Raw genomic sequence first — 20889 nt, 5'->3', positions numbered from 1 at the left:
AAAAATTCTAAAGACTACCTGACTTCCATTCTCTAATCTCCTCTTATGATCAAACCATGGAAAGCCTGGGGAATATATCTGGGCAAGAACTTTCCATCTGCTGAACCCTGCAATTGGTTTGAAAAGAGAGAGCCTGCCCAGTGGTGCACACCAGGTTGTGACTGGCTGTTGGCATGGCTGTCTCTGTAGATTAACAAGCATTTCCTCCTCAGCTGGTAGTTCTCAGGGTTGCAGAGGTCCATCATTTTTAAACAACAGTGTGCATTGGAGGTTCTTGGAATTTGTTTATTTGTTTTTAATTTATAGTTCATTGGAAATTTTCATTAATTTTTTATTGCATTCTGTTTCGGGAAGAAAGCAAATATCAAACTGAAATTTCCCACAAGCTAGACATCTGGATTTCCAGAGAACATTGCTCCCAAGCATGCACTGACACACTCTGCAAAAGGTTCTTAAAATTCCACCTTTTCACATTAAAACCATGGGGATCTGTGACATGAAATATAGATGACCAGGGCTGGAAATTATCTTAAGAGATGACCTAGTTCCTCCCTTTCCTTCAGGTCAGAGAAGCTGGATTTGGCCTAGAACAGGTTGCCCAGTGAGGCTGTGAATGCCCCCTCGCTGGAAGCATTCAGGGCCAGGCTGGATGGGGCTGTGAACAACCTGGTTCAGTGGGAGATGTCCTTGCCTATAGCAGAGGGGTTGGAATTAGATGATCTTAAAGGTCCAAAACTGTGATTCTATGAATATTTCCCTTACTTGGGAATTTCTGTTTGCCCAGAAATTGGTTCCAGTGTGCATCTGCTTTTGTTACTTCATACATGTTGGGCAGTGCCTGTGTCACTAAAAACCTGTTATATACAGGTTATCATTGAGGAAAAAGCTCTTAAGTTCACCAGCAGTGCAAGTTGTACTCTATATTGAAAACTGACTCTAAATTCAGCTCCTGCTGAATAATTTCAGCCTTTGCAAAGCTTGTCTCCTTTTTCCCCATCTTTGTAAATGGCTCTTTTTTCTCCTAGGATGTTCCTGTAACAGACACGAGCATCCTTTCCCTGAGGCTGATTGTCTCATGGTATGAGTTAGTTCAGAAGATGGCCATTAGCAAGGAAGAACTCTCAGCTGACATTCCCATTTCTTTACTGAAGCAGGGTCAAACATCTGTCTATGTTATTCCCTAAGCATGAAGTAAGGTCACATCTGCAGAACAGCTTACTGCTTTACTTTCCAGAGGTGAGTCAAATACAGCACCTCCCCATACATTCCTAACTGGGGAATCACATAGATTTCATGAGGATGTTTTGTCCTCTCTGATCAGACATGAACTTAGTGGTACTGGTAATGGGAGTGAACTGATGTTCTGTAGTTGTTTTTAGGAGATGTCAAAGAGGTTATCAGAAGGGGGCAGGTGCAGCTGTGCTATTCTTACTTTCCAAACTTGGAGGACATTAAAAAAAACCCAACTCTTGACAATGTTCAACCTTGTGAGTTAGCCCTTAGGTAGCCACATGGTTATGTGCAGCTTTTTGGAACAGAGTTAGCCCAACTTCCATGGAAAATTCATCTGTGCATGGAGAGATTTGAGCATTCCAAGAGTAACGGGGGAGTCCAAAAACTCCCTAGGGTACTATGGAAGTCTTCATCTCCAGATACATGAGGTTGAAGTGCCAGACCTTTATTTTAGGACTCACGTACAAGCACAGCAGCCCAAACCATTTTCTCCATCCTCTCCATTGCACACACACCAAGACATTTGATTCAGTTAGAAAAGCATATTATTTTTTTTAATCAATCAAGGAGCTTCTGTCTGCAAACAGTAATTACTACCCTCATTCCTTGCTATGTTGGGTCATGCACTTTGGAAGTCAAATGCATATGCATTTGAAGACCAGAAGTCTGGTCTATCTGTGTGATGCTACACGGCCTGGTATGAAATTGGGAGATAGCAGCCATCAGCATAGGCAGGATTGGAAGAGCTGGAATCGGGATTTATCTGCTTTCCTCTTGAAACAAATGCAAGGAGGTCACTCTGTGTGTCTTCATCATGCTTAGCCTGACAGAGACCCTAAAGGAGAACATGAGGTCAGGTACCAGACTGCACAGCACAAGGACACTCCAGGCTGCTCTCACCAGTTGCTTTTTGAGTCTCCAGATCTGCCTAGGAGTATTGGCGTGCGATGCATTGATTTCTTCAGCAGCACAAGAAATGCAGCTATAACGCTGCTGGGACCTGAATGGCTGTTTGAAGCTGGCTCTGGTCTCTGCTGATGGCACTCAAAGGGCCATGCAAACATTGCCATCAGTGCCAGCAAGTGACAGCCGTTCTTTTGAGAGGAAGAGCCCAGAGTGCACTCTGTGGTTCTTGTTTCTTCTCAGCTTTGTTTGCTGTGGGCAATTACTGGCGTACCAAAAGACATCAGCTCTGGATGCGAGAGTGCAGAGAGTCCGACTGTTTTCAAATACCAACATTGCAGCTCATTGTAATTAATTTAATGTTGACATGATCCCCAAGAAGCAAAACCTTCATTATACTCAATTAAACCTCTTGACACAGAGGCTTGACTCATTGTCAGTCGCTCTAATTAAGAGCAAATGCACAGAGATGTAGACATCACAGCATATGTGCATGTCAAACACAGGGAAGGATGTTGCAGAGGGGAATAAAGTCCACTGCTATTCCCACTTCAAGCAGTTTTTGGAGCAGATGTACTATTCTCAGACAGCTATTGCACTTAGTGTATCTGGAGACCCTTTATAACATGGTGGCTTTTACACTTGTCTTATATTCAGGTCCCACCTCATTTTGGAACAGGGTTTGCTAATGTTAGTCACAGTTTGCAAGGCTAGAAGTTTCTGTCTGCTGTGATTTATTGACGACACAAGCACCTTGTTCAATAACTTCTTCAACTCACCCCATTACTCAAAAACGTGTTTATTCTTAGAAAGACACTCAGGGCTGCAAATAATGGAGAACCCATGTCTCTAGTCATGATTTTTTCCAGTTCCTTTGTATCACTGCTATTAAAAATGACCGCTTACTTTCCAATGTAAATTTATCTAGCTATAAATTCAAGCCATTAAGCTTTTCTACTGCCTTTGGCTGGATTAAAAACTCATTTGCTATCAGAAATGTCTTCCCCTGTATGTCACTGCAGTGCATGAGCGACCTGCTTCAATTTCTCTTGGATAATGCCAGTAGATCACACTCCATTAATTTCATGCTCTAAGTAAAGATTTCCAGACCTTTGCATCATCTCGTCGAGCTCCTCAGAGCATTTTCCATCTCCTCAGCATCTCTCCTGCATTGCGGGCACCGAAATGGAACATGGTTTTCCATAAGAGCTCCCTCTATTTTTCACTCTTCTTTGGTCCAGTTCATCTGTTCCTTTTCTTGGCTTGTTTATGATCCGAGTTTTTGTTATTATTACTAACACTCCATGAATCACTGCTCCGAGGTGGATCACACATGTCCTTCTGCCAACAGCCTTGACAGCCTTTCTGTGAAGGAGGTAGCTGCAAGATCAAGTCATCAACTGTTACTGGAAAGAAATGTATTTCCCTAAAGAACCATTTCACCAAAATGCTCCCATGTGCTGCTCTTCGGGGGGGCAAGGGCACTCCTCCAGAACTGACAATATTGCTACTGTATGTGATAGTGGGATTGAAACAGAGGAAAAGTTCCCCCCTGTTCAGAAGGATATTTTTTTCACGCAAATGGCCATGAATTTAATGAGAGTTCAGAGCGTAAATATTCTTAAAATCTGTCCCATAACATTCATGCTAGGGACCATGAGGTGACTCAGCTTCACCCTCTGTTACAAGCTATTTGGGTACAAACAAGTTGATAGTCCTGAAGAATCACTGAGGCAGATGGTTTCAGCTGCCAGCAAAATTGCTCTTTTCAGTGTTTTGAATATCTGAAGGTGATCTATAGGAGCAGAGTAAGAATCTGGAGCTACAGAAAGCTTCTATCTATGTCTTTGCTCAGGGTTTGATGAGCAAAGGTCTTGAGGGCTTATGCCCTACAAGAAAGCCTAAAGGTTTGAGGATTTGGGGCAGCACTGTTTTTGCATACATTCAGAAAATTTAACGTAGAAAAACAGAATGGTTTGAGTTGGAAGGGACCCTTAAAGGCCATCTGGTCCAACTCCCTGCGATGAACCCACAGCTCCATCAGGTGCTCAATGCCCCATCCTACCTGACCTCCAGGTATGGAGCATCCACCATATGTTGGATGCAGGAACAAGAAGGATCTGTGCTGCAGGGAAGCTGGGTCTTGTCTCAGAGCAAATGCAGCATCTCTATTTGGGGGCAGATCTGTTGCATGAGGTACACAAGTGACTTCTGCTCAAAGATAAACAAGCCTTGGGGACCCACTGGGGGTTCCCCAGCAGACACCAGATTCTTTGCTTTTAGGAAACACTGCTGGTGGAAGGCTTCAAGTAAAGCAAAATATACATGGCTTGGTTCTTTATTCATCAAATAAACATCTCATCAGAGGGAGGTGGCATGTGTGAAAAAATTTTGTGATGATGGGAGGAGAGGATATAATAATTATCTGGCATGGTACCAGACAGATTTTGACAGGGATTGTCCATGAAAGCAGCACTGGAAAGTCCACTTAAGGTTAGCTCCCTGGAGCAAGAAGTCAGTATGCAAAATTAGCACATCTAAGAGTTAATTAAGAGTCAAGGACACATTAAGGTAGGCGTACTAGATCCCACAGCTATTACTTTTGAGCAGTGAATGATGAGCAGGGGCGGCAAAAAGGTTTATTTATCTGGTGAAAAGGCAAGAGAGAGGCAAGTGGGTATCTCAGGGGATGTACACAAATTGCCATGGAAATTGAATGCAAATTCCCATCTTTTCCCCTCAGAATCAGAGATTAAAAAAGAAGTAGAGATAGGGCAGAGATAGAGTGGGAACATGTCAGTGGAGAGTGAGCCTCATCACTGTAATGAGGCTCTTTGAGACACTCATCTCCTCTCAGCAAAGATCCCATTGCCCTGTGCAGGCATTTAAACCAGGCAGTGTGACAAGGTCCTTGCATTCTCCCCCCTCCCCCCAAAAAATCTTCTTAAGACTCCCTGTGGCTATAAACCTTGAACAAAACAACCATGATGGCAGTTGGACTGCTGTTATAACCCTTCCCAGCATCTCAGTGCTCATCCCAGGCTTGGCTCTGCTGTTAGGTCAACAGAATAACCATTTTTTGGTGTGTTTTATGTCATTTTACCTTCTATTCACCCATGACATCCTGATGTGTGTTTCAAGTAAGAAAAGAAAACGATCATCTGGGATTTCTGGGCTTGTCACTCCTTCCCACTGACAGGTTGTGACATTATTGTGACATAAGTGTTGTAAGGGACCCAAAGGGACCATCGAGTCCAAACTCAATGCAACAACGCTGGCAAATAAAGGGGATAAGGGGTCTCTGCATTCCCCACATGCTTGGCACTGCCACACAGAAACTCTCCCAAACCAGGATCAGCATGCCCATCCATCCCTTGGCTCTGCTGCCCATTGCACCAAGTTCAGGCCAGACTCTTTCCATGGTCCCTGCTAACAACCTGAGTGCCCCTCAGTCAAAATCTGATCCCTTGCTTTGTGCCTGCTGACTTGACCCAAAAATATGGCTTAAGCCAGCACTGCTAAATAACCAGATAAAAGATGCACAACCGGACATACCAGATAGATGACATGATCCTCACCATGCAGATGGGGGCAAGGACTGAGGGGTTTCCCTCGTGACACTACACGTGAGGTCTTACCCCTCCAAGCTAAGGCTTCAGGAACTGTTGGGAGCTATGTGGATGTTGTTATCAGCATTCCTGTTGTATTTTTGGAGCCCTGTTACAGTGACCCATTGTTTCCTAGGGGGAGAAAAAAGTCTGCTTGGGGAGTGTAATGTTTTTAGAGCTTGATATCAGCTGAAAGCTGGTTTTTAGGGTTGGGAGATACAGAGCAGCTTTTATCTGTCTCCTTGGAATACTTTCAGGCTGGCAAGAAAAAGAAAATACAAACTTTTAGAAAGGTTTTCCTTCTCGTCAGAAGAAGTCAGAAAGAACAGCAAGCAATGAATAATTGCAGATTTTCCCGTGCAATATAACTGTAGAAGGGCTGTGCCTTGGAGCTTGGTGCGGAAACCGGGCATGCGTTGGAGGATTTTCCACACCAAGTTTGACAAGAAACAAGAAGTTGGTTGGCTGGTCTTGAATAACCCCTCCTAAGCCCACACAACAGGTCCTGGTTTTTCACGAAAGCTGAAAATACCAGCCTCCCCCAGTCTTTCTTCCCCACCCTTTCCTCCATGACATCACAGCTCGCAGCTCTCTGGAGGATGCCGTTCAGCATCTTTCACAGCCAGCGACTCCAGGAAGGGACACGGGCTGCAAGCGGTGCTGTGCCAGGCTCTGTGGCCGGTGACGTGCTGTCTGCTGGATTCTGATATAAACAGAATGTCCTTGGGACTGGTACGGTGGAAACACGCTAAGGAAGCTCCCACACCTCCTCCAATAGCGCATTTTCCAAAAGCTGGCGTCCTGCCACTACCAAGTTCTCCATGCTTCAGGGCCATAAGCATCACAAACAATCAGCTGAAAACAGTTTTTCACCTTTTAGGTCAATCAACCTTTCTCTATTCGTGCCCTGGTGATGCCTACCCACTCAAGGTGATTGCTGCTTGCTTCGCACTGTAAGTTAAAGCCAGGACTCACGAATTTTGCTCTGGGGGAGAATTTTCTTTGGGTAGGGCCCAGTGAAAAATTGAGTTTTTCCTTCGAGCTTCTCAGATCTGGCCTTAGTGTACATAAAATGCCATGTGTTCCCAGCAAGATTCAGCCCTTCCAAAGCCTACCCTGCAGCCAAATCTGATCTACATATTTACGAGCTTGTAAACAGGACGGGGCGGGTGAGTTCACATTCTTAGAAAACCAAGTGCAGAGAAAAGAACTTCTGAGTTGGAAAAACAAAGAGAAGTCTTGGGACCGACCCAGCAAACACAGCGATTTTTCCAAGACTCAGATGACTTGCTTGGGAATTATTCTCCTCTTTCTCTTCTCCAGGATTTCCCAAGCTTTCTACTTTGTGGTAAAAGAAAATACACGCTCTCAATGTTTCTGACAACAGTGGAGGAGACAGTTTGACAGAAAAGGGATATCTTGTCTTGGAGATGGGTAGAAGCCAGGCTTCTGTTTGTGGAACTCACAGAGGAATAATAATTATTTGCATAGGAAGCTTCATGAGAACACTCAACACTGCTGAAAGGATTTGCATAGAGAAAGCCAGCTGCAGTGCTTCACACAAAGTCATTGTGTTTGCTAATAAAAGCAAGAACCAGTAGTCTAGAACAGTGATTCCTAAGTTGTGGCCTCCAGACCGTGCTGGTCTATGAAGTCTTGATAAATGGTTAATGGAAAAACAGATTTAAAGGGAGTCAGGCAGTCTGCAAAAAGCGGTGAGGATTAACAGCTTCTGCTTCAGAAAAGCTGGAGAACAACCAGTTTGAAGCCCTGTACTACACTGATTCATCATTTATAGATACAGAAGGACAAAGTTTCGTGGCAAGGGCTGAAGAAACATTTTTGCAATCTACTTGCAAAAATCTTTGATGGCATTCCATGAAATATATGCATCAAACAAGATATCAGAGGGATAAGTATAGCGATGTGTCTACTGACTTACCCACCTTGTGGGGAAGATTTTCATCACTTCATTCATTGTAATACCTCAGGTTTCCTCAAGTAGATTACTGTGATGAATCTTCAATAGATCCCTCCAGAATAATTTTTGCCATCTCTCTTCCTTAGTTGTTGTGCATTTATATCAGCATGCATTTATTGAGTTGGCAGCCACTGCTATGCTATCTTTTCATCTATCTAAATAATGATGTTGATAGTCATAAAATTCTTGTTGATTTTTTAGAATAGTCCATTAAATAAGTCATACAGTATTTCCTAATATTGACCAGGTGCTGCATTAGTTTGAAGTCTATTGGAAACCTCTGCTGACAAAGACTGAAAAACAGATCCAATGGATTGCCAATGGAAGCCAGTGGGGAATGCAACGAAGTAGAAATTGCCCTTAAAGCCACACATCTTCTTTTACAGAAGGATTGAATGGATACTGCATATTCCTAGCCAACCCCATGTTGAACTTAGCCCCATAATGACTTCCCATAGCATGTTTTTTCTTGGGAAATAGCAAGGTCACGGCAGTTTATTGCCAGTTGTATGGCTAAGACAAGAAAGATACAACAGGATGATAAAAATTCCACAAATCTCCTATATTTAACCAAGTCACACCCGTGAGACAGCAATGCAAACATCAGGAAGCTAAGGACATAACTGGAAGGCTGTTAGCTACACGCTGCTTGGAGTTATGGACCACCAAAACAGCACTTTATGCAAACCAGCAGTTTAGGAAAATATTATCCACGACTGGGAATTTTCACAGGTTGGCTTCATACACATTGTGTGTGTATGGTTAGCTGACAGGGAACTTGAATAAGTAGCATCTGTGGATTATCTTTGCCTATAGTTGAAGTTTTGTCCGCAGAATAACAGAATTATAGAATGGCTTTAGTTGGAAGGGATCTTTAAGATTCATCTAGTCCAACAAACAAAATGTGCAACGTTCCACTTCCAAGGCCACGTCTACTCCTACTTTACAAACTTGCCTGTAAATCCTTCCCTCCCCCACAGGACAGTCATACTGGCTGCATTACCTAAAAGTGTTTCCGAGACGTTATCATGCACGGAAGAGATTGCCAGGCTCAGATGCAGCAACACCATCGTGCTCAGGACGCTCCAACATTTGCACGACAGAGAGCCACGGGAGTGCTCCTCTCTGAATGACACACTGATTTTTGTATTGCCCTGGAGGGAACCTAGCAACATCGCATGGCCATTGTGTTCATTCAGATCCTGAGCCAGATGGAAATTTTCTTTTCAGAGGCTGCTCCAAGCTTGTTTCATCTGTTTAACCATGCAGGCAAGAATTTCACTGCGGTCTCTGTTGTGCTTGCTCTAACATCAGCAAGTGAATTCCAATCCTCATCCTGCTCAAACAGAAAGATGAGCTCTTGACATGCAACTCAGTTACCCTGACTTCTTCCTTCTCTCTGGAGACTTATTATTGTTATTTTTCCTTATTTGCATTAGGCAAATAAAAACCTTCCTTGTATTTCCCTTTGGATTTGCCAAATTGGTGAGTCTTTCAGACGTGCTTTTGTTTTGTTTTGCTTTCCTAATTTTATTTACGTCCTTTTGCTGAGTCTCATAATTTTAAGGTTTGTTTTAAAGTTCCCTTTGGGGCTGGAGACAGGCTGCTATCTGTGAATCATTAAGGAATAGGCAGTTGGATATACATCTATCTTTCCCAAGCATAATAGATGCTGCAAAAATATTACTTTTAAGGGAGTCTGTACCAGGAGCCAAAGAAAAAAAATGAAAGGAAAAAAAAAAATCCAACATCTTTGTCTTTTTATTAATCCTGTGACTCATTTTTAAAACCCATCATCCTACGTACCTTTGATGGCAAGTTCATCAGGTGACCCGGGATTTATGGTCAACAGCAATCCGGGTCCTGACTTCACTGCAAATATGAGACAGCAAATGGGTCAACATTGCTTTCTACAAAATGTGAAGCAGACATTCAGTCTTGCTCTTCATTCCTTTGCAAAAATGTTTTCTTAGCCATTTTTCAAAGCTTTAAAAATGGAGAAATGAGCTTGGTTTGCAACATTCAACCCCAGATGTGGTTTCAGAATGTCTCTGCCTCTGCTCTGCCAGGTCCTGTCCAATTCATGTGCACATAGCTCCTGTTAGATATCAGGAACCAGGGAAAAGCTCTCATACTGCTGACAGAAATATTTGAAATGGATGGTTTTATAATCATGCCACAGGGCTACAGAGCTGGAAATCAAGGGAATCCACTCTTGCCTCTTCTAGAGATCCAAGACTCTGTACATCTTTAGAGCAAACTCTATGCAGCAGCAGGCCATAGTCCCCAAGGGTAAATTAATTTTCCTTTCTTATCTTCTGCAAGACATTTGTCTTTATAAATCCCTAATTAAAGATTGGAAGCATTAGATTCAAGGTAATGAATCTTTGCATGATGCTAGCATGGGGTATCCTGTTCCTTGGAAGAGGAATGCTAAGGATGTATGCTCCTCCTGGAGATTGCCTTCTGCTGTTTTCAGTTGTGTGACCCCAAACAAAGCATCAGTGCCCTCCCAGCCTATACACTGGGTCCAGACCTGACTTCATTGTACTATGGAAACTTGATCTCTGCTCTCTGGTGACAGGACTAAAGGGAATGGCATGGAGCAGAATCAGGGGATGATCACGTGGGGTTTAAGGAAAGGTTCTGCCCCAGAGTGCAGTGGACATGGAATAGCATAGCCAAGGCAGTGAGCACAGCCCTGAGCTGCTAGAGCTCAGGAATCTTTTGGACAGTGTTCCCAGACATAGAGCTTGGAATTGGGGTGGTCCTGTATGGAAAGAGGAGTTTAAGTTGATCCTTATGGGTGCCCTCCGATTCAGGATATTCTATGGTTCTGTACTTCACAGTCTCTGGCCCAAAGCCTCTCTTAGGCCCCATGCACTTTCCTAGTGGTCCTAGAGAATGATTAATCTCTTGCAGGAGTGATGGATCGCTGGAAGAACAGCCCACCAGAGTGGATCTTTAGTCTTAAATAGACGCTTTGCATTTTATGCCCTGTGATGTGGCATAAAGGCATATGGAAATGATTAAGGGTACAGAGCCTGCTGCAACATTGCTAAGGGACTTCACAATCATGTCCTGTTGGCCTTTTGAGAGCAGTCTCCAGAGTGAATTGTTCCCTGGATGAGATGTATCTGGAGGGATTGAGTTGGAGCATTCTAAGCAAATGAGCAGTTTGGACAAGTTAGGTTTCTGTTGGTAGATCCTATTGTTGCTGTTAGTTTAGATCATAGAATTACAGAATCATGAGAATCATTGAGGTTGGAAAAGACCTCAAAGCTCATCCAGTTCAATTGCTAATCCAACCCCACCATGCCCACTAACCATGTCCATAAGTGTCACACCTACCCGTGTCTTGAAAGCCTCCAGAGACAATAACTCTATTTCCCTGGGCAAATGTATGTGTGAGACTTCCACTGAGCCACCCTTTGTCACTAGGGAGGTTCACTGACAAAATGTTCCCAGTGATGGGAGTCACAAGGGAAACTGTTGCTTTGAAAGACTGCAAGATTCTTCCCAAGACAGGAGAGCATGAGGTGCCACTGACACTAAGAATGAAATTCGTCCCAAGTCACCCTGATATGCCTTTATATAACATGGTATCTGCCCATGAGCTAAGAGTCCAGTTGGGAGAAATTCACCTGGCCAGTATGGGCTAAAGCTTCACAATGAAATGGATTACTACATCCATTCCACTGACACTGTCAGTTATGCCACTGAGTGGAAGAGGAGCCCTGGGACCTTTTTAGATGCTTAAACTTAGATGGGTGAGTTGGTTAGCAGGTAGATTTTCTTGGAAAGATTCACATGGCAGTGGATTGCCTTGGTGGTTCACATTCACAGGATTGCTTTGAGAAAAGCCCCAGTGAGAGCTCTGGGAGCTTTCATCCAAACTTCTACTGATGCGGTGTAACTTAGGGGAAAGCTAAGGAGACATCATAGAATCATGGAGACTTTAGAGCTGGAAAGATTCTTCAAAGGTCATCTATTTCAGCTCCCCTGCAATGAACAGGGACACCCACAGCTCAAGTTGTTTATGGCCAGATCCAGCCTGGCCTTAAAAGTCTCCAGAAACACGGCATCAACCATATCTCTGGGCAAACGACAGCATGTTAGGAGAGCAGTGAATTACATCAGTAAATTAGGAGAATAAGGTTCTGTCAAATTATTATTTGCTTGCTTATGGGAAAACCATGCTCAGTTCTCAGAGTTGATATGCTATTGAAAGTGCCAAGGTTCTCCAAAGCTCCCAGAAACCCCCATGGATGGCATCTTCCATCTTTGCAACTTCTGCCCTCAGCCCTAACACAAGGCTTCACTGAGCCCCACCACATTGCAGATTGTCCTCTCTGCCACAGGGACCTTGCATTCCATGGGCTCATGGGCTTTGTCATTGCTGGAGCTCTCCAGAAAGAGCCTATCCAACCACCAGTGTGGGACAAAACAGTGCTGCCAAGAATATCAGTAATAAATAGGGAAGGGGTGGTTTCTCCATGCTCTTCTTCCCAGCAGGATCAGTGTGCAGAAGTTCAGAGAAACAGGCATGCCTACATGCAGCGATGCACACAGGCAGCTTACCAGGGTTTTTATTGGCGTGACAGAAGCTGTTGCTTATCTTCAGCTTGTTTATGGGGCTGGGCCACAGCTGGAAGGCTCACAGGCCTGAGGAATTCCACTCAATATCCTAATGCCATCGTCCTCTGGGGAAAATGCTGGAGTCACTGTGAACGCACTGTCCTCCTCCCTTCGCCAAGCAGCTCTTGGATCCATCCTAGGAAGGCATCACCCAAAGATATGCCACCAGTTGCAGGGAGATGTTAACCCGCTGTGAACCCTGATATGCCTGCAGATGGCCAGAGGAACTTATTGACAGTAGATGGAGGAGAAGGTTGTAAAAGACTAGCTAGAACTTCAGATTCCCAGCCCCACACATAGGCAGAAGTCTTTGCTGATATCCAGTCCGTTGTTCCATGGCTTGGCAGACATGTCAGTTGTACTGTCCTTCATAGAAGTCCAGCAAGGAAGGGTACAAGCTATGTAACAAGTGGAAACTGACAAAAATATGATTGCTTTGGGCCAAATTTAATTAATTTACTTCATGTGAGCCTGGAAGAAAAGAAAGAAAACACTTTGACTGTGGCCAGAAAAGCCCATAATGAGCTTCATGCTCATAAGTACTTTATGAACTAGAACTCAAAAAAGACTTTCAATGATCCCCCCAAGAGCATTATTATATGGATATATATATATATAATAGGAGAAAATGAAGACCTCAGTAGCATCTGCACAAGGCAGCACAGAACTTTTTTGACCAGCCAATGGATGAAGCTCTGCATCCCACCCTGCCTGGGAACATCCTCCACCAAGATACAACTGGGAGTTCAAATACAGTGCTGTCACACAGGTCCTAAAACATTTGGACTCCATCTACTGCCTTTGATATTGCCCTGTTACGTTTTTGATGTTTTGAGATCATCCAAATATGATCCTGCACTGAGTTTTCAAGCTCATATGCTAATGTATCATTTCTCCTTGCTATACCTGACATTTTATTCCAGTTTTCTATTTCTAGACCTTGGAGGTATCGGACTTTTTCCTGAGCATTTTAGGTGCCCATTAACTTAGTGCTTTCTTCCAACACCATTTCTGCCCAGGGAAGAGGTAGGGGGGGTCAAGAACCATGGAGAGGTGGCACTGAGGAACATGATCAGTGGGCATGGTGGGGATGAGTTGGGTTTGAACTTGGGGATCTTAGAACTCATTTCCCATCTTAATGATTCTGTGATTCTATGATCCATAATCCTACAGCTCAATTTGTAAATCTTCCATCTATCAAAATGTAATTCAATGTTCATGTGCACAAAGAACAAGCTAATTCTCTCCATACTTTATTATTTTCTTAAATTCTTCTTAAATGCCCCAAAATCTCTTTTTTAGAAGTAACTTCCCAGTGCTTACCAAGATAGCCAAATGCTCCAGCATGCACAAGATTACAAGCCAGAGAACTATTCTGGGGACTCCCTGCCCTGTTCTGTTCATCCCAGTATGATCAAAAGAGGAAACCATGGATGCACACAGTACACGTTTCTTCCAGGGGGCATGCTTATTTGCATGGTAATGATGATGGTAATGAGTCCCTTGTCTTCAGATGTACACAAGGTTCTAGGAGGTGAACACCAGCCAAAGTAGAAATACAGGGAATTTGTAGCTTGTGCTATTCAGTTTGTATTCACAATCAGGATGTTAGAACAAAGAACATAGCACAGAAACTGCACAGTGCAATGAAGTTTTATTTTCCCCTTTCTCAGTTAAAAAAAAAAAGTATTTTGCATAAAGCTATGGTTCCTCTAAGAACCAAGTGCACAGTGCAAATAGGGTTCACAATAATACTGTGAAAGAGATGATGGCAATCGTCCTTTTTCTCCAGTGGGTAAACTGAGGCACAGAACCTCTCCCTTGACAAGAATGTGAGTGAGATTTCATGCCTCAAGGATTTATTTGCCTGCCTCGGCCCCCAGTGCTCACAGCAAGCTATGGCAGAGTCAAGATTGGACAACGTAAGGTCTTACTGCAGAGCTGAAAGCCAGGGAACCCATGGTCCTGGAGATTGGACCAGGGTGGAACATGGAAAATCACAGGATCATAGAATGGCTTGGGTTGGAAGGGACCTCAAGGATCATCAAGCTCCAACCCTCCTGCCGCGGGTAGGGCTGCCAACCTCCATATCTAACACCGGACCAGGCTGCCCAGGGCCCCATCCAACCTGGCCTTTAACACCTTCAGGATGGGGCATCCACAGCCTCTCTGGGCAGCCTGTTCCAGGACTTCACCAGTCTCTTGGTAAAGAGCTTCCCCACCCAAAATGTTCCCACCATTCCAGCCAAGACATGAAATTAAGGATAGGAATTGGTGTTGATCTTAGAAACTACCACTGGTCCGTGTTGCATCAGGATGGAATGTTGCATCAGGATCCTTGGGGCGACCTGGGGGTGCAAGAAAAGGGGAAGGCTCAAAGCTCAGGTGGCTGGAGAATGGAGAAGACACTAAATGCAGTACAAATGGAGACTGCTCCTTCACTGCTGGGGCCTAAACACTCCACGGATGGTGCTTCTGTGGTTAGATTTTGATGTTGTGAGTCAATGAGCCAATACAGCTCTAAATTCAGCACTATCCCAGAAGGAATAAACTCTTTGACTCAAACACAACCACAGCAGGGGCGCGGCTTCGGCAGACCTCTATCCGAGCTCTGTTTGAGACCATGGACTGCACCACCAGAAGCTGCTCATTACTCTGCAAATGCCATCCATCTCCATGACAGCCCCAGGTCTTTTCAGCACAGAGACATCAGGCCTGTTTGCTATCTTTATTGCGTGCCACCCACAGCACATATTGACAGCCAGCATGAGCTCCATCCCTATGGCTTGAGTTGGCCTATGGCAGATATTTGATTTATACTTCTGTGTGTGTGCTTTCCCTGCCCTAATCATCAGAAAATGAGGAGATCTCTCTGTGATGGGGTAGCCCACATACCCCGCTGTGTATGAGCCAACATACCCCACTGAGCCCCCACTACAGACTAAGTCTGTCTGCAAACTCTGCACTGTGGAGGGGTGGATGAATGTAAGAAGGCTTTGCCTAAATCAGAGCTCTGAGTTTCCTGGATGATGGCTTTTTTTTTTTTTTTTTTTTTTTTTTTTTTCTTTTTCTTTTTTTTTTTGTGTGTGTGTGTGTGTGTGTGTGTGTGTTTTTTTTTCCTATCCAAAAAGTAGAAAACCACCATTGTGGGGATTTTTAATGCAGTCTATGGAAATTCAGAGCTTTAGTCCTGAATATCTGGCACCTGTTTGACTGTTTTGACACCAGGCTTTTGAGCATGGGGAAAATAATAATGATATCCAGAGCTAATGTTATTTACTAAAATACGAATTAACGCTCAGTCACATGGTGACATGATTTGTCATCCAGAGCTAAAATTAAAAGAAATTAAGGCTGAGTCAGAAAGTTATTTCGGATGTGAGTGGGTAATGCTAAGGAATGGGGCCATGTGGGAGCAACACTGACATCCTCTGGCTGCAAAGAAAACCTCAACTGTTTTAGGAAAACCAGCAGGGACTTCCAGCTCAGAGGTGGTGTTCAAGACCAGGTTGGATGGGACTTTGGGCAACCTGACCTTGTGCCTGAATCAGTGGTGGGCATCCCTGCCTGCAGTGGGGTTTAGAACTGGGAACTGTATGGCCTTTGAGGTCTGCCTCCCCAGACTATCGAATCTTATCCCCAAAATAATACCCTCAGACATTGCTATAAGGTCTCAAAAAGCAACTCAGTCCTGAGATATGGAAGATGCCTCATGGATTTGGCTCTCCTGCATCAGTTTAGAGCAGGACAGCGACTACAAGCCCTGTTACAGTGGAGGCTGGGAGGTTCCTGCTAAGAAGATGGTATTATCCATCTTTACGTTCTATACCTTCCAGCACTATAGTGCTCAGATTTTCCTTTGATATCAATAATACTGCAAGCCAAGGACCTAATGTCAGAAACACAACTTCAGCTTTCTTTCTGGACTCACCTTCCAGGAAATGGCTGTCCACCAGCCTTGCTACACTGTGCTGCCATGTCCTTTCACTTTTTCTAACCTTATTTCCTTCCATCTCTTCCAAGGTTCTTTCTTCCCATCTCTGAAACCTTCAGAAATGGTCTTCAAGGTCATCTTCTGGCTGGGATACTTCAACAGCTGCGTGAATCCCATCATCTACCCCTGCTCCAGCAAAGAGTTCAAGAGAGCATTCATCAGGCTGCTCAAGTGCCAATGCCACCGCAGAAGGCGGCCCATCTGGCGTGTCTACGACCACCACTGGCGAGGGGCCTCGGTGAACAGCTGTGTGCAGGACTCCGAGACGGACCTGAGGCCCAGGATTAGCACCCTGAATAGCTCCTTCATATTTAACTCCTCCTTGCAGGAGAGAGCGAGCAAGAGGCGAACACTCAGCTTCAAGGGCTGGAAAATGCTCACCCCTTTCCAGAAACCAGCATCCGCCCAGCTGAAAGAGAAGATGAACAGCCTTTCTAACAAAATCCGGGGAGGGTCCAGCAAAGGAGGGGTGACGGCCACCTACAAGACAGAGGTGGAGTCTGTCTCTATTGGGATCCCTCATGACTTTATGGAAACCATTGACTATCAAACCTATGATTTAACAGACTGCTGTGGGTTGAGAGAAACGGATATTTGAAGCCGCTGGGACAGGTGTCGATGGTTTCTTTAGTGGTATCTTGCAGAAAAACAAAGGGGTACCATCTATGGGTCTGTCAGGCAGACTGGAAGCAGCAATCAGGTATAAAATGCAGTTGCCCAAAGGTTTTAGAAGTATCCTCCATGGAGACATCAATTCCTTCTATGGGATTATGTGTTCCTCAAATAAGAGCCAGTGGAATATCCCATTGTAATGAGCTGTGGCAAGAGGGGGAAATGTGGGGTGAATATGGCCTTCAGAAAAAGTCTGTTTCCTCCAATGTGATGTTTATCTTGTACTTTGGAGGAAGCTGTCCAATTAAGGGAACACAAGATGTCTTCTTTGCCTTAAAAACACCACTACTGGAAGGACTGAACCCCAGAAGGTGCCAACTCTGCCTTAGTATACATGATAACGTTTCCATCCAGAGGTGGCATCCAGAATGGATGCTGTGAGCAGGAGCTGGCAGCTGATCCTTTAGACAACATGTTGGGAGCTTGCAGGACTGTGGGGCTCAATAGAATCTTTGGCCCAGGCCTTTGCCTGGGTGAGCAAACAGCAGTATTCCCAAGCAGGGCTGGGGGATCTTGTCCCTCAGCCATCATGTCTGTGGTGCCCAGAGCTTTGCCACCACCACATCATTTGGTTTTAGGACAGAGGAACAGTCCAGATGTATACACTGATCCAATGGGTGTGCAGGTCTTTTTTCTCTAATTCCTACCTGTGACACGTTTCTAATTCCAGTTTCCAGTGAAAAAATGTGCAGCTCACTTTGTTCCAGCAAGCATCCTGCTGTGACACAGAGAAAGCAACTCCTTTTGATGTTGGCCATCCCCAGCCTTTTTCTTTCCCTTTCTTATTCTCACTTGCTGTTTCTGTCAAACAGCACTGAGTAAAGATGCATCCTAGGTGCTTTGCTCATGTTCGCACTCAACCAGAGCTGTGACTCAGCAGGAGTGTGGTGGGCAGACATAGAGCCATTTAAGTTCTGGCTCTATTACTCATTACTTAAATGGAGCTGACGTGCAGTGGGAGCTCCCTCACATGGATGCATCTTCTCTCCAGTCAGGATCATACTGGAACATGAGGAAGCAGCCACATTGCACCAGGAAGATATATAGTCGATATCGGGAAGGATTTCTTCATGGAGAGGATGGTCAAACACTGGAATGGGCTCTCCAGAGAAGTGGGGGAGTCCCCATCCCTGGAGGTATTTCAGAGGTGGATAGATGTGGCACTGAGGGACGTAGCTCAGTGGTGGAACTAGTCAGGTTGATGGTGGGACTTGGTGAACTTGAATGTCTTTTCCAACCCAGATGATTCAATGACTTTATATTCATGACTCCTTTCCCAGGCAGCTTCCCTTGTTCCTGACACATCAAAGCCTTAGCAGCACTTAACCTTGGTTAGTGTGGACAAGAGCTGTGTTTGTAAGAGTGTGGTGTTTTATTTTGCCCTACTCACAGTGTCACAGTCCCCTTCCCTCAGGAAGGCACCATGGCCTCCTCCCAGGACCTCAGGGAGGATGCAGTTGGGACAGGATAGCCCAGCCCTAAGCTCACAGACCCTGAGCTGAACATTTAAGAAAACTTTTCTTGGCCATATATTGTAGGCATTGTTTTTATCAAGTTTCAGACTGTCAGTGAGCCTAAGAGTTTCCACAAATAATGACTATAAGATTTAGCCATGGGCAGAGGCACGAAACACATAGGTGGTGGAGGCAGTCTGAATCTGAAGGTGAATTAAAAATGGGAACATAAAGATCAAGGGTGGAGACAATGCTGAGTATATTCTGTATGGAAACTAGTCCACATCAGCACTGTCTTCCACACCTTTCAGGAATCATTCATGAGCATGCCTACTGCACATCCACCTAATCATTGTAAGGATGGCTGTCAAAGGAGACAAAGAACTCCCAGGCATGGCATGGAGAATGCAACTTCCTACCTGCTGTTCATCTGCTTTAAAGGAAATCTAAACCCATGCTGAGAGATGGCACGCAGAGTAGACCCTATCTCAGCACCCATAGTACCTTTCTGCCCCTTACTCAATGCAATGGACTCTGAACTGGATGAATTACTGCAGATTTTGACCAAATATTTTCCTCCCAGCCATTAACCTCATCAAGACAAATGGGCAGCACTGCATTTACACTGAACTCAAATGCATTACTACCTGCCTGTGAAAGTCTAGCCAAGGGAAAGATGGGCGCTTTCCATTGGATTCTTTCTGATGCTCAGGAGCAGATCTGCCTCAGTGCTGCTGCACAGCCTCGGTGGGAATCCAGCCAGACACCCATAGCACTGAGTAAAGTGCTCATCCATGACCATACTGACACACACGCTCTCTTTATTGCTTTTACATATGTAATATATAGAGAAGGGAAAGAAGGAATATTCTGAGTTTTTTTCTGTCTCTCAATCCCAATCTTTGAAAGACTCACAGGATAGAAAAGGAGGATTAAATCTGTGTAAGCCCACCTGTGCATACACATACAACAGTGCCCACACTCTGGCCCATTTACTTTCCCCCATTGCAGCTGTGGGTGTTTAATCAGCCCCGAGAAGATACTCTACAAGGTGCTGTAGGAAAAAATCTCAAACTCCACACTAAGAGAAAATACTCATTTCTCACCTAAGGACCTCCTTTCTTTTAGGATATTGCATCAGAAGAATCCATACTGGGACTGGATTCTGTACATCCTCATTTAGGGGAGACTGGGTCTGCCTGTGCTCCAGGGGAAGAAAGACAATGTTGTATGAAATGTGACCTAAGTATTTAAGCTTGAGCATTTCCCTCTGATTCCATTAAACTCCAAGCTTAGAAAAACGAGCTCAGACTTCAGAAGGTAAATTTTATCTGATCCCATTGATTTCTGTGGACCAACAAGGAATGTGACCAGCTGAGAATAAGACCCCATTTCTCCAAATTTTCCAAGCGAGCCATTCCCAAAGCACTCATCCCTTGGTTATCCAGTAGCAATCACCTCATCACACTGGCTTTGTGCCACTCTTGCATCATCAGAGCTTGCTGCTTCAGTGAGTCGAGTGTTGAGTAGTGAAGAGCTGTAGACTCTCATGAGTCCCATCTGAGGAAGAAGGAACATCCCTGTCAGCCTGAGCTGGACAGCAGTTGGGTTGCATTACTATTGTTTACAGTGTGTATATAAGTGTACATTTTCTTTAGCAGACATTGGAATTTTTTATGTATAGATTTTTATTTTTCATTCCCAGACATATTTATTAGCCGGAGTATTTCTGTTTTGTGATTCAAGTAATGTTGGATTGATGTAAGCTCTATGAAACAAAATGCACATATTTTTGTTTATTTGTACCAAATACATGCACAAACCTGTCTAAAACATGGTTGTGAACTGCTGCTGTGTCTGATTTTTATAACAGAGGTTGTAGGGGATGAGGGAGGGAGGAAGTAAAATCTGTATACTACCAGCCACTGTGTTTTTTACAAAGGCTTTTTTTTTTAATTCCACAAGGATTATCATTCCCCCAGGCAAGAATTTGTGATGATAAGTCAGAAGAGAATGTTGTCTGCCTCATGCCACATAGGGATAAAGGGGTTGGACCAAGCCATGCCTTCTCCCAGGTACTACATGTAGCAGAAGGGGTGTGGATGCAGCCATGACTTGTGGGAATGAAGGAGAGCAAGAGGAGGGAAAGCTATTGCACAGTGTGTGGGATTTGCATGGTTTATGGGATTTGAGTTTTTTATGTCATTGTTTGGTCTGGCTGGGATTATTCAGTCAGAAGAAGAAGAGGCTCAGGGGAGATATTATTTCTCTCTACAACCTCCTGAAAGGAGATTATAGTGAAGTAGAAGTTGGCCTCTTCTCACAGGTAACAAGAGGTTATGGCTTTAAGTTGCTCCAGTGGAGGTTCATATTAGGGATTAGGAAACATTTTTCTTCAAAAGAGCT

The 20889-nt window shown here is 44.3% G+C and overlaps 1 protein-coding gene across 3 annotated transcripts in view; it reads left to right on the top strand.

Annotated features, from left to right (window-relative positions):
- The window catches only part of ADRA1D (adrenoceptor alpha 1D), a 40011-nt gene extending 19695 nt beyond the window's left edge, over window positions 1-20316 (top strand). Inside the window, exons 2-3 of one of the 3 annotated variants that reach the window (XR_008206622.1) lie at window positions 16387-17057; window positions 19612-20316. Coding sequence is in view for 2 of the 3 variants with exons in the window: in XM_052682471.1 (XP_052538431.1) it covers window positions 16387-16955 (569 nt within the window). In the remaining variant the exon portion in view is untranslated. Of the gene's footprint in view, window positions 1-6624; window positions 6698-16386 lie in introns of all 3 variants that reach the window. The other 2 variants (XM_052682472.1, XM_052682471.1) reach the window with 2 other exon arrangements.
- The last annotated feature ends 573 nt before the right edge of the window (window positions 20317-20889 follow it).

The sequence above is a fragment of the Tympanuchus pallidicinctus genome, unplaced genomic scaffold (assembly GCF_026119805.1).
Source record: "Tympanuchus pallidicinctus isolate F22 unplaced genomic scaffold, pur_lepc_1.0 scaffold2, whole genome shotgun sequence".
Lineage (NCBI taxonomy): Eukaryota > Metazoa > Chordata > Aves > Galliformes > Phasianidae > Tympanuchus > Tympanuchus pallidicinctus.
Note: the sequence above shows the minus strand (reverse complement) of the source record. Positions and strands in the feature narration are given on the sequence as shown.